Consider the following 13,882-nt stretch of genomic DNA (forward strand, 5'->3'; position numbering starts at 1 on the left):
ACGGCATAACCCAGGGGTGGGCAAAATGCAGCCCGGGGGCCAGATGCCGCCCACCAGGCCATTCTGTCCAGCCTGCGGAGCCCCTAAAAAATTTAGAAAATTAATATTTTTCTGCCCCTGGCTGCCTGTCACGTGGCCCTCGATGGCTTGCCAGAACTCAGTAAGCGGCCCTCCGCCCCAAATAATTGCCCGTCCCTGGCATAGCCAAAAGTTGAACCCAGATCTCCCGAGGGCCAGGTCAAAACCAACCTTTCTGTGTAGGGTACAAGAGTGTTGTCCAAACAGTAAATCCCATGTTTAAGTGACACTGTGTGCGTTAACAGGCATGGCTTATCTCTCCAGCTGTCTGCAAACAGATTGCTACCCCTCCAGGACTGTTGCTGTCACTCCTCTGTTGACTTTTTCCTAGCCTAATCTCCATAAACAACAAGAACAGATTAATAACTTTCATTTATTGGTATGCATTTGACCTGGTGCTGTGTTAGGCCCAACCCAGGGCCCACATCACCTTATGTCACTCTAATGCAGGGGGCAGCTATGTTTAAGTGTCACAGAAGGAGGCATCATCTGGTAAGGGCCATATGCTCAGTGTAACACCATGTCTTCAGGTGACGGAGGGGGTCCTTGTGCTGGAAGTACTTGACAGTCCAGGAAACCAGAACCCTATGCGGGAAGTACAGCTCCAGCTGCGGGAGTCAAGACCCCTCCACGTAGTATGCCAGAATGCCTCATGCTTTCCTGCAAGAGCAAGTGAATCCCAGGACATGGACGTGAGCTCAGAGGCCCTAAACTAGAGAAACATTTGGGCTTCCCCCCGTCCTTTGGGGAACACACAGGCAAGGCTCAGAGTCAATGTCTTTGTGTCATCCCACTTCTAAACTACCAGACATTACCGTTGCGAATCACTTTGGTATCTAGGCAAAAGCTCCCTGACGGGGCTAGCTGTGGAAGCAGTGGATGATACAACACAACCTTTCCCAGTCTCCCAGCCACGAGAGGGGAAGTGAGTGCAGTTCATCATCTCCATGCAGCGGCCTGCAGCAGCGTCAAACTGCAGCTACAGGCATCCAAGCAGTACAACAAAGTGGATGTCTCCTGCCGGGTCAGACATCGTTGTCCTCATGCAACCTGAGTGAGGATTACTAGAGCAAATAGAGCCACTCTTTTTTCCCTGGCTTCCCAAACTGTACCGTCCCAAGGGGCTTACCTGCAAGTCCAGTCCACACAGATAGCCTCCAGGTGAGCTCCAGGCAATCCCATGGCTTTGCAAACCTGACACCCTTCCCTGCTCTATGGGGAGAGGAAGAAGCCCACTACTGGAAAGCAGAACTGGCCAGATATATTGCAAACCCAAAAACATCGGATGTCATGTCTCCCAGTGTTATTCACAGGACAGACCGTAGAGGCCTCAATCGGTATCAGGACTGCATTGTACTGCACCCTGAGCAGATGGATAGCAACAAACTGTCCCGTGTCCTGAGAAAATGGTGGGAGAAACAAAGGCACGGGGGCCATGAATTTACTTGACAAGGTCACACAGCGGGTCAGCGGTAGAGCTGGGAATAAAAACCATGTCTCCTGCTTCCTTGGTTCATTCCTCAGCCACTCACCCATGTTATTTTCCATTGGTGTTACCTCTGAGGGAGACCTTGTGGTCTTCGGACATTGCTTAACAAGAACAACTGCCATTATCATCCCAATGCAAATAAAACCCCTGCAATAATTTAACATCCCCTCCCCGCCGATTATTATATGTAAAGCCTTGCTGTCTAAGAGTGAACATAGTAATGTTTCATCAGTAGACTTAAGGAGAACAAAGCAAATCCAGTTTATATAACCCACCCCTCTCTCTCTCTCTCTCTCTCTCTCTCTCCCCCACCCCTAGTGAAAGAAATGAAAGTCTCATTTGTCTCACTGTTTATGGAGGGTGGACTGGATAAAGTCAACAGTCTGAATAAATAGCTGGAGGAGTGTTAGCAACACATTTTGTATATACCAGAGTGCATCGTTTTAAGTAGAAGTGGCTGCATTTCATTTTAACTCATTCCTGTTAATGTTCAACTTGCCAAAGCATCTTGAGCAGAAGCTACCAAGTCAGCCGGCAGGTATGAGAACAACATTTTCCCCTCCGACCCATCAGTAAGTTGAGTGTGACTGTAACTTAAGTCTTTGCAATGTAATGTGAGAAGGTTGTAAAGCAGACCCGCTGCTTAGACATGCATGTGTTACCTTCTGTGTCTCTGTGTGTCCTGCGTATACTCGATGTGTACTGCAACAATAGCGCTGCACGTGTTTGTGAGGGATTTACTGCTTACATATAACATGCAGTCAAGTTGTATAGGGGGAAAATCTGTTTTGAGCTTTTGCTCTAAGCACTTAGCTTAATTCCAGCTGTTTTGAGCCAATGGAAGTGATTTACAGAGCTGACAATGAGAGCAGAATTGGGTGCTGACTCTTGAGCCTTAAGACAAAAATGTTCAGTACTTGTTGGCACCATGAGAATGAGAAAGCTCACATGGGCAGGCTGAGGAAGTTTCTCCAAGAATCATACCACTTAGAAAGGTGCTACAAAGCACAGGAAGCACATGATTTATTTAAGGCAATCTTTAAAGCGGTAATCTTTATGCAAATGCCGTTTCATCTAAGGGAGAAATACCCCGTTTAATTTATGCCACAAGACAGAAATAGATGTTGTATTTGAAATGGGATCACCTGGGCTGGGATGTGTCCTGGCATGGCTGATCCGCTTCACTGGCATCTAGAGATGTCACCAGAGCTGTTGTCCCACAGGGTCTGGCCTCTGTTGCTCCTGGGGCCAAATCCCATGGGACAACAGCCACTGGTGTCCCAGCTGTAAGTGGGGAATCCTTTTTATGGTGGCACAAAGCCAACGTCTGTTTGCAGACAGACAAATTCGAGGTGATCTAGTCTTAAAAAGCCATGACGGTCTGGAGTCTGAATTTTTCAAGCAAATGACTAGTGCTTTTGGATGACCCATGTTTTGGATGCTCAACCTGAGGCACTTTAAGGGGCTGCATTTTGAGGGTCTGATGCTCAGCTTTTTCAGAAAATCCAGCCCCTTGATGGTGATTCCTGCTGGGCATTTTGGCTGGAAGCATCCATAACCACTTGTAACACTAGAAACTCCTTGCTCCCGCCATCAGACCTGAATTTTAAACCTCAGTGGAATAGCAATGGTGCCTAACTAGCACGGTTGTTTCTGAAAGATGGTGGCTAGAACTAAAGATAGCAAATTTCCCTAAAAAAAACCAAAACGTATTGAAGACGGATTGTGACTCATGGGCAAGAAATTGATTCTCACGGAGAACGTCAAGCCCTTGGAGAATTACAATGTTCTTGTTCGACAGCTCACACTCCCCTTTTTGTGCGGGCTCTTGTTGGGCGGATGTAATCAGCTGAGGATAATCAAGACTTTGTGTTGGTTTGGAAAGATTTGTTTCTCGTGCCACATTGCATTAGCCGGAGAAGTGCAGGCTACAGCGGTGTGTCGTGTCTCTGCCTCAGAGCTCAGTCCTTTACTGCTGCCACAAACCTGCACGCCAATGAATGCCAGGAAACAAAAGGACCCAAAGGCCTCGAAGGAAAAGACTGCGAGAGAGACATGCGCTAGGAAAGTCACCTTCAAAGCAGTGAGGAAAGAAGAGGAGTCCATCTCTAAATCTAAGCCAGTGAGACAAGTTGCATTTATTAATTAAGCAATAAGGATCAATACTCAAGACATTTCCTGTGGATTAATGACCAGCTGGGAGGAGCTGATAGCCTGAGGTGCAGCTGGGGACCCTTATTACCAATTGGTCATTAATTCCCAGGAAATGCTCTGTGCCAAGGTCTGGATTTATTTTATGGGCAACAATAACAATAATAATATGTATACAGAACTTCTTCCCCCATCCCCACCCAAGCTGAAGCACAATTAAAGTAAGATAGGACAATTAACGGCTGTCAAACCACATACGAGGTGGTGAGCACATGAACGACACTTAAAGAGGAAGCTGGGGGCAGGGTGGTCTTCTCATCGAAATAAGGGGGAGAATGGTACCCAGGCGCCCACTTTTGAGATGCAGGCATGGTCTTTGCTGTGCCCGTTAATGTTTCCCTTGGTAAGTACCCAGCCAGGGGCAGGGCGGGTGGGCTGGGGGTGGGATGGATGGGGTTACGCTGGGGTTTTATAAGATGGTTTGGCCAATGGGGTGAATTACTATTTTTTTTACTTTGAACTGGGGACAGGTTGACAGTCTGCCAGTGGGTGGTTAGCTGGGATTGTACGAACTGCTGAGAGACACAAACTGCTGAGACAGCTGTGCCAAAAACGATTAGATCCCAGACCTAAACTCTGCCACAAGTGTCCCGAACTGCCCCGCAGGCCCCCAAACTCATTCACTTCTCGGTCCGTGTGCGCCCTGCCAGGCTCTAGGCACTCCTGCTGCTGGCGGGTCCTCATCAAGGCTTCAGATGGGCAAGGAAACCACAAGACCAGCTGAGAGCAAAGCAAGCATCAGCCTGAGGGGGATCCTTGCTGCCCAGAAATTCTCAAAGGAATTCAAGGTATCACGGGTTAGATGGGGGGGACGGGGCTCCAAGCCAGATGCACCTCCCAGTAACGAGCCGGTATCCCCCAGTCTGTGCCGAAACCATTCCCTTTAGCCGATGCCAGGAGGGTGGAGACCAGGAGAGGAAAGCGGCTGGTGTATCGTTCCTCAAGGCAGCTGCGTCTCGGCTGCCTGAGATGCACGAGCAAAGCAGAGGGGTGCGGGTGCTTAGTGCCAGCCTGACAACTCGCCAGGCGAACGCTGCACTTCCACTACCTGAGGGAGAGAAACAAGATTTGGGAGATGAAATGTTTGAACCAGCTTGTCCAGCTGAGAGAGGGCGAGGGGGAGCACAAGCCTTTGGGCTTCAAGGGCCTTGCAAAAAAAAAAAAAAAACACACAAGAAAGGGAGGGAAAGCTTTTCACAGCCTTCTGCTTCACAGCATGAATGGCTCCCAGCAGTGGGACCAAGGCCAAGTCTTTTAGACCAGCCTCATCGCTCTAAAGCTGGCCTAGATCACAGGGGCGGAAAGCTTTTTGGGGTGCTCCTTGCCCTGGCTGGCATCATTGGCGGAGACACCGCTGTACACCCTGCTCCTGCCTGGCATCATTCTTTCTCAGAGCAAATCCCTCGAGGAAAGCTGTTCCGACTTCCTTATCGTACCTGGCCCTTCGCAACCAGCCTCTGCTAACACGATTAGCCCTGGGGTTAAATCCATTTTACTCAATGCAGGAATCAATAATGATGTGTTTAACTCCCCTCCCACACAACTCACCTGCTACAGGCAGCTGTCAGGGCTGCTAGCAAGAGGCAGGGTATTAACTCCTTGAGCTACAAGCTGCCACTCTTCTCCATTATAAGCTTGGGTAAAGGGTATGGGGTGTTTGGTATTGGAGACGATGGACCACCAATGCAAAGCACTTTAGCCCCAGGCCTACCGTACAGGTAGAGGTGTCCAGCCACTGAAGACCAATACAGAATAGCTCCCATTTCAACCACACAGTGTATTAAAGGGCTGCCTATTCCCTTTAGTTAAACAAACAAGGAGTTGTTACAAAGCCCCAAGGAGCCCTTAGAAAAATGCTTCAGTAGAAGACAAGGTGTTAACCACAGCGTCCGGGACAAATTCCAACTCGAGTAAATGACACTACATCTAAATTCCCTCTGCTGCTTCGACTGGGAGGGAGGAGTTTGTGGTTAAAGCGCAGGCCCGGGTGTAAGGAGATCTGGGTTCTGGTCCCAGCTTAGCCACTGATTTCCTGGGTGACCTTGGGCATTTTGCAACCTCTCTGTAGCAACGTTACTTCAACAGTGAATCAGGGATGATTGCTCTCCCTGCAACCCGCTTTTGTGTCACCGAGTAGGGCGAAGCGCAACCGTGCTCAGAGAGCACGTTGAGATCCTTGGATAGAAAATGCCACGAGGTGTAATACATTTCAAAATGTATTGCAAGCCAGACAATATCGGTGTAAATTCCTTTATTCCAGTGGACAGTAATGGTACCCTCAGCCGTACCTGTATTTCCATAGGGGTGAAGTGATCCCTTACCTACCTCAAATGGATGTAAAGCTTAATTAGGTAACTCCTATGGAGTGCTTTGAAATGCTTGGTGGAAGATGCTGGAGTACAGCCACATATTACGGCGGTGCCTGCTGGCCCTTTATGCAGGTCAGTGGTGCACGGTGTAGAGCCTGAGTCTCTTAAGCCCCTCCAGCAATGGCCCCAAGGGTGACAGCTGGCAGGGTCGCTAGGCTGTCATACCACTATGATAATGGGAAGTAGATGGTGATTAGTGTCGGTTAGTAGGGATATTCCAGAAAACTAAAGGGCCAGATATTCACGCCCGAGTGGGCTTTTAGTGTGCTTCCTGGAAGCACACAATTCTCTTATATAGCGGTGCAAGCTTGGGTTCACCCTGGCCCCAAGCTATCAGGCTGGCATGGAGGGAAAAGCCTGGATGAATGGGTGGGTAATTCAGAAGTCTAAGAATGAAGGGTTAACTGTTGTATTATTGCCGAGGGAAATCAGCATCTACTAAAACCTCCATTTGACTCAGAACCGAACTGCTGCCCAAAGCCAATCAAGACTCCAGGTCTCTCATCTCAAGCCCATCACCATCATCAATGAGCAGGTATGTGCTCCTTTTGCTGGCTCCGGTTCATTTATTTGACTCGTTTATGATTGGTCTCTCCTGGTCAGCCATACAGGGCGTGCCTACACGTTCATTAATGCACCGTAAGTACTGTGCGTTGAGTTTAGTACTTAATGAAGAACTAACTGAATGTGAAGTAACTAAAGTTGCTGTGGAGTAGCACCAGCACAGTTATTTAGTGACACTTACTGTGCATTAGCCTAATAACACGGCGCAATAGGCTATTAGCATGGTTTTTGCCATGACGCTCTACTGCAGTGTTATGAGGCTAATGCACAGTAAGTGTCTCGTGTAGACATGCCCACAGTTGAGGGTAAAGGCAATGAAGACTGGCCATTGAAGGGCGATGGGAGCAGGCATGTTGGAACTGGCCTCTTTTACAACTCCAGTGCTCCACTGAAAAGGCTGGATGAGACGGGGCTCAGGACTCTTTCAGTGACATATTACAGATGTCACGATGGCATGAACAATGTGTGCCCCCAGAGACTGGAGGGGCATGGCGACTGCCTGCAGGCGGCGGTGTTGGCGGCAGGGGCATGTTGGCAGTGAGCGGAGACAGCCCGCAGGCACTGCAGTGTCTACGGCCGGGGGTGGCAAGTGGTGGGTGGCGCGTGGGGACCACCTGCAGCCACTGTCCACGCTGTCAGCGGCAGCAAGCAGTGAGCGGGGTCCGCCCACAGCTGCGTCGACAGCAAGGGTGGGGGGGTTGGTGACTGCCTGCAGAAGCTGGTGGTGGCTTCAGTGGCGGCTAATCTCAGGGTGGGCACGTGCTCCTCTGTGCCGCCACCACACGTCGCCTATGCACGACGGGGAATATGACTGAATAGTTGGACAGAACCTGTCCCTTTCAGAACTGAGCCCAGTGAGCATTATTTTAGTTCAGTAACATTTTGCTGAGGGGGTAAGTGCTTACAGCCAGGTTTTCAAAGCACGCATAGGCTGGGCTCCCTGCAGCACTTGCTTGGAAGACGGGCACCTTTGGAAAACCCAGCTGAGTCTGATCCCACTCAGAGGCTTTGAATCAGGCCCAAGGACTGGACCTCTCTTAGGAAAAAGAGTGAATTTCATACCTTGAGTTAGACACTGAGATAATGTGAGTTAAAAACTGAAGAGAAAGCAGCTTGGAGCTTCCACTCACATCAGCAAGAGCTCAGGAGTTGCCTTCTGGGACATTGCTTTGCGATAGGCCATGGCTATACAGCAAACTTACTGAGCCAGACAGCAGTGCCCCCAAACATGGTGTGCTGTACCACACAGGCTGCCTCGTAAACCAGGAGTGGTGTTGCTGCATCAGCACGGCTCTTGGCTGAGCTACTTAGCACTGCAGAGAGGCAGGGCCAATTAGCCCACCCCCTAATAATTAGCCTAACTGTAGCACCTTGGGCATTTGTACACAACACGGGGGTTTAATTCACCCTAAATTAAAGCAGTGGTTTTTTAAAAACACCAGTTGAATTTAGGGCAAAGTAAACCCCCATGTCGTGTACACCTGTGTCAGAGCCTGATCCTTACCTGCCGCTCCAGCAGTGGGGAAGGGAGGGAGAGCTGCCGGTGGACGGAGCGGTCCCTGGGCTGTGAGTGGGGCTGGTGCTTCCCTCTGCGGCAGTGGCGGGGCCCCCCCTTCAGGTGGCACCCGCCCTCAGGCACTCAGCTCGGGTAGTCCTGGGGGGCACTGAAGCTGTGAAGGGAAGCACCAGGCCCCTGTGCAGCTCAGGTAGGCTCCAGGAGGGGAAAGTTCAGGCTCGCTGCTTCTCTTTTTTTTCCTTTGTGGAGCCTGCCTTCCCAGGCTGCTGCTGGGCTGTCTGCACAGTCTGTCTGCACAGCCTCTGAGCTGCATGGAGCCCAGTACTTCCCTCCGCAGCTGTAGGGTAGGAAATTAAAACTCCACAGTAGCACATTCAGCCGTGTTTTACTTTACAGCACCCCAAAATCACTTGCTAAGTCCCAAAGTTATTTACAGCGCATTACACTGCTGAATGTGCTACTGTGGCTGGAATTAACGTGCAATATGCTGCCGAATGTGCAAACAGCAATGCCATTGAAGCGGTCCAAAAGGCATTTAACCCTCTTTAAACCTGCTTTAAAGTGTCCTCTACAAACGCCCAGAGACAGACATCGCCACACTGCTTCCAGTTTCAGTGAAAGCCCATGTGGAGCAGGGCAGCAGCTTGGAGGGTACCACTGCCTGGCATGGCAAGCTTGCCCTCTCCATTTGACTGAGGTTACTAGGGGGTTGCTAGAACCACTAAGGAGTGGCAAGCCTTTAGCATCTGAGTTTCAGCGATGCTGAGTGTCCGCGGCTCCAGGTGGCATTGGCAGACCTTGTGCATCCAGTCCTTAGGATTACCAGCCTCCAGATCTGCACGGAGAGGACAAAAAATAATGAGACAACGAACCCTCACACTAGAAGGAGTGGGGCTGTTGGTATCCGGTTTCAAGACCCACGTGTTTCTCCAATGCTGCTTTGCTGTACAATTGGGCAGAGCATTCTGGGTTTCCCATCTTCCTCTCGAGCATCTGTCACTGGCCACTGTCAGCAACAAGCTGCCTGCCTGCCTAGTATGCAACGACTGGGACTAGGATGTGTGGTTTATTTGTGTTGTTCCTCTTCCCTGTCCCTTCCTGTGACACCAGCTTGTGCCATTTGTTGTACCCCGCGGATACAATGACACTCCTCAGCTAGTGAGGAGAGGCACTGGAGGGGCTGTTCAGGCTGACCAGCTGCGATCTGCTCCTCGGAGATACCATATATCAGCTGGGTGACATGTTCACCCTCTCGTGACCTGGGGCTTGCAGTTTGGAAGCTGCGCCAAACCAAAGGCTTGCCATTTGTCAGCTGTGCAATCCTGGGATGGAGGGTGTGGGGAGGAATTAATATGATCGATCAGTTTGGCCTGTTCTGTGAAGAGCAAGGAGCTCTGGATCAGACCCAATGTAACTCACTTGTCCCAGAGCCACTGGACTTCACTAGAAATGGGCTCATGCAGTACCTGCATCTCACCTGAGCTCTACCAGATCATAAGTTGAAAAAAGAATGGGATTAACTTAGAGCAGAGGGCAGCAAACTGCAGGACTTCAGAGAAGACCAAAGGCTTCAATACACTGCCAAGAAAGAAGAGGAATTATTTAGGCAGGAAATGATGAGATGAAATTAAGAGGATACTTAGGTTGCCAATCAGAGGAAAAATATCCTTCCTGGCCGAGAGCTCCATTAGGCTGCGGAGGAGCTTCCTTGGGGAAGTTGTTAAAGTCCCATTGCTTGGGAGTGCGGAGAGCATTACAACTGTCCTGCAGGGAGCAGGCCAGTGCTGGCTGGGAGCTCGCAGGATGTGATCCCTGCCTCCTGGCGATAAACGAGCCATCTGCATCTTCAGGGAGGGCTCTACACGCAGCACTAAGAATCCAGTTAATAATTGATGGAGAAATCAATATCACACCATTTCCCAATGAAACTCTCCCTGTGGGATCTCTCTCTGACCTGCTCCCAGCATCTCTGAAAAAGCAAGGAAACTCCTCTTCCTGCAGGAGGTGAAAAGCAGGGGCAGAATCCTGCCAACAGAGCAGCTGGGGCACACAGACACTGGGCAGCAGGATGCATAGGATTGCTGGCTTTTAATCACAAAACACTAATTGAGATCCCCCCGCCCCCTCCAACTAGGGCTATCTTATCCAGCAGAGGGGCAAATTCAAGGTTGAGCAGAAGGAAGCTTTTCAGCATGTGAGATTCTTCCTGCAGAGCGAGAACATAAGTAGGTGGGGGGGAGAGTCTGTGGCTAATGGAAAACAAAGCGCGCTGAGCACTGCTCCAGTGTGGACTGTCATTAAAGACCCCACGAGTCGCTGCCGAAGGATCTTGACATTCCCGGGGTCACAAGCAGAATTTCTCCTGAAGAATGTCTTTTGCCCAAAGGGTGCTGGAGACTGAGCTTCCCCCTTCCTGTGCAGGATGGCAAGCCACAGTACTCGCAGCCTGGTCTGTCTCTCACTACCCTCCCTTCTAGCCATGAATAAAGAGACATTTTCGCAGCAGACTGGCCAGAGCAGCTGGGCAGGGTTCTAACCATCGTGTTCCATATGTGCTGAAATACCCAGACATATTGGGGTTGGATTTAAAGGAATAGTCCCAGCTTTTGCTCTGAAATGCTTTTCCAAAGCTAACTAGAAGTTTTCTGTTTCACAGGCTCTTAGCAGTCTCTAGTGGGTCAGATTTTTCAAAGCCAGATGTGTGCAAGCAAAGCTTTTAAAAATGTGTCTGAAGGCTGTCCTGAGGTCTTAGCCTGGAAAGACAGTACCTACTCCAGGTTTTCTGAAAGTAATTCTAGTATTGGACTTACACCAATGATTCATGAATGGCTGCTTTGACATGATCAGTACCGTGTAGCTTCCCTGCTGGAGAGGACATGGTCATAAAACCATCAATGACAGTGCAATGGCTTCCCTGACATGATTAAAACAAGGCTTGATATTACCATGCAGATGGGATCAAAGCCTGTTTTAAAAGCAAAATCCAGGGTCCAGAACTACATTTTATGTTGGGGGGGGACAACTTCGTTGTAATCCCCATGCACTGAAACAGTTGCTTTCATAGTATGCTTGGGTCCATCATAGGATAATTCCAGTTATCTAGCAGTAAGAGACAACTCTCATTGGTGGGAAGGGAAGCTGTGTGGTTTTCCAGGCCCACGTAGCTCTTTGAAACTGCAGAGGTTCGTACGGTTAGGAGAAAACATGTTGTGATGTACACGTCACACATGCACACACGTACAGTTATGTGCGTCTGTGCAGGATCTAATATAATGCGGTCTCAATCCTGACTAGCTTCTCTAAGCACTACACTAATACAAGTTACATGAACTGACCCTTTGTTACAGATTCCAGACTCAGCTGCGAACCCAAAAGAAAAATTCTCTTGTGCCAAAGCAGAGGAGCTGATCAGAGAATATTTACCAGCCAAACTTGCGCGTGTTACCTACGAGCCTGAGAAAGGCGCCAGCCTCAGTACAGCTGTAAGTGAAGAAATAAAACGCCTGGTCAAAACAGTCACCCCTCCTCGGTATAAGCTAATTGTCAACGTCACCATCGGAAACAACGACAAAGACAAGACTGCGGATATCATGGTGACCAGCCAGTGTCTGTGGGACCCTCATTCAGACAGCTTCACCTCCTCCCAATACATGAACCCGACGCTTTTTTGTGTTGTTTTAGTACATGCTGTTTATTTTGAGTAGTCATCAAAGCATGCATCTTTCACATGTGAAAAGCAAAAGTATGTTCCTAGATACAAGTAAAGTAAGAGACTCTTGTGTTTGTCTGTACTTGTGCTACAGAATGGCTCTATACAATCCACAGAATAAAAATGAGAGTCAGTGGTTGTAAAGATGTAGAGAAAGAGTGTATGCTCCACGCATTACACAAACTTGGGTGCTTGAAAACTTGTGTATGCTCCAAATATCTCATGTAAACTTGGGTAAACTGAATACCTCCTTGTAGCCCATCATACTATAACAGCCTGCTCTTCTGTGGCTGTTTTTGTCAGCAATCTCCAAATGCTTTACAAAAGGTCAGCATTGTTCTATAACCTGGGTGTATTTTTACCACTATCATTGAGTAACTATTGCTAATGTGATATTTTTCAAGAGGAAATCTGATACGTGACATAACTTTTCTCACTGAGATTAACACCTTCCCCAGCCTGTTGGTGACGGTTTGGGCCTCGGTCTGTGTGAGATGCAAAGACAGTTCAGTCTGGTCCCTGAAGAATCCCAGGGAGAATTGCTGGCCCTACCTCACACGGGTCAGCAGAATAAATTCAACAGCTCCACTTGTCTCTGCCTTTCAACCAAGCACTGCATTTTGAAAACAAGTCATCCTATTGATTTTACGTACTGTATATACAGGTGGACATGCATTTAAGTGCTCTACCGGAATCGGGGGCCAGCATTGCCCTCTGGTACTGGCTGGGTTTTTCTCCTTTTAGAGTGTAGTAGAGACATTTCCTCTCACAGGCTGGGCTTTTCTCCCTTCTGCATTCCCTCTGCTGGGGAGCATCACCACATGGGATCTTTGGGACCTCTGGGACAGAAGGCATGTGCTGAGGTCCTGCCACACGTGACTCCAGGATATTCCCAGGTAGCATGGAGAGCCAGCGCTGGCAGTCTGCTGCCTGTCTAAAAAGGCAAGCAGGCCAAATGAAATATTTGTAGCTGTTAGAATTTAAAAAGAGCTTTGATATAATAAGCAAAAGACTGTAGGAGGCTTTGGAAATGCTGTAACAAGCAACCATCTTCCCTGCAACACTGATGTTTAAAAGCAGTGTAGGTGGGGGGCAACCGGAGCAGCAGCCTGAGACACCATCTTTTGAGGTGGGAGGGCACCAAGACAGCTGGTGCTGCACCACTGCCCCGTGTGCTGCTACTGCCCTGTGCTGCCTCTGGCTAGAACTTTTGGCATACATGTTCTCGCTTCGGTTTTCCTCCACGGGCAACACATTATGCCGATTATGAAGGGCTTACTTTTAAGTATGCAATGCAGACTATACCAGCAAAAACAACACTATGCCAGGGGATAAGGCTCAATGACAGACTACCTAGCTCTTAGGTAGCACTTTTCATCAACAGATCCCAAAGTACTTTCCAGGGCAGGTCAGTCCCATTCTCCCCATTTCACAGATGGGAAACAGTCTCTACATCTTTTTCAAGGTTACCCACTAGGTCCATTAGCACAGGGGTCTGCAACCTACAGCCTGTGTAGCCTTTGGATCTGGCCTGAGTTACACCTTTGGTGATATTTGGCATTACAGAGCTCTCCCTGCGCTGTGCCACAGTCAGCTGCTTGGGGCTTTGGCAGATGGAGGCTTTTCATAGTTTCATAGTTTCTAGGGTCGGAAGGGACCTGAGCATATCATCTAGTCCGACCCCCTGCCATGGCAGGAAAGAGTACTGGGGTCAAGTGACCCCAGCAGGGTGTTCATCCAGCCTCCGTTTAAAGACCCCCAGGGCAGGAGCCAGCACCACTTCTCTTGGAAGTTGGTTCCAGACCCTAGCCGCCCTGACCGTGAAGTTGCGGCTCCTGATGTCTAGCCTGAATCTGCCCTCTGCCAGCTTGTGACCGTTATTCCTGGTCACTCCTGGCGGTGCTCGGGGGAACAGTGACTCCCCCAGTGCCTGCTGGTCCCCCCTG

At 49.4% G+C, this 13,882-nt stretch overlaps 1 protein-coding gene across 1 annotated transcript; it reads left to right on the plus strand.

Annotated features, from left to right (window-relative positions):
- The first annotated feature begins 4,201 nt into the window (after window positions 1–4,201).
- On the plus strand, window positions 4,202–12,534 carry LOC109307502 (tctex1 domain-containing protein 1-like). The gene is made up of 3 exons (XM_019531470.1): window positions 4,202–4,566; window positions 6,608–6,682; window positions 11,575–12,534. The coding sequence occupies exons 1-3, from the start codon at window positions 4,474–4,476 to the stop codon at window positions 11,929–11,931; spliced, it is 525 nt and encodes a 174-aa protein (XP_019387015.1). The 5' UTR covers window positions 4,202–4,473; the 3' UTR covers window positions 11,932–12,534.
- Window positions 12,535–13,882: the final 1,348 nt, after the last annotated feature.

Source organism: Crocodylus porosus, unplaced genomic scaffold (genome assembly GCF_001723895.1).
Source record: "Crocodylus porosus isolate Cpor-Errol unplaced genomic scaffold, CroPor_comp1, whole genome shotgun sequence".
NCBI classification, from domain to species: domain Eukaryota; kingdom Metazoa; phylum Chordata; order Crocodylia; family Crocodylidae; genus Crocodylus; species Crocodylus porosus.

Coding starts and splice junctions, on each gene's coding strand:
- LOC109307502 (XM_019531470.1), top strand. CDS start 4,474: ATGGGCAAGGAAACCACAAGACCAGCTGAGAGCAAAGCAAGCATCAGC. Junction 4,567..6,607: donor AATTCTCAAAGGAATTCAAG/GTATCACGGGTT, acceptor CATTTGACTCAG/AACCGAACTGCTGCCCAAAG. Junction 6,683..11,574: donor TCACCATCATCAATGAGCAG/GTATGTGCTCCT, acceptor CCTTTGTTACAG/ATTCCAGACTCAGCTGCGAA.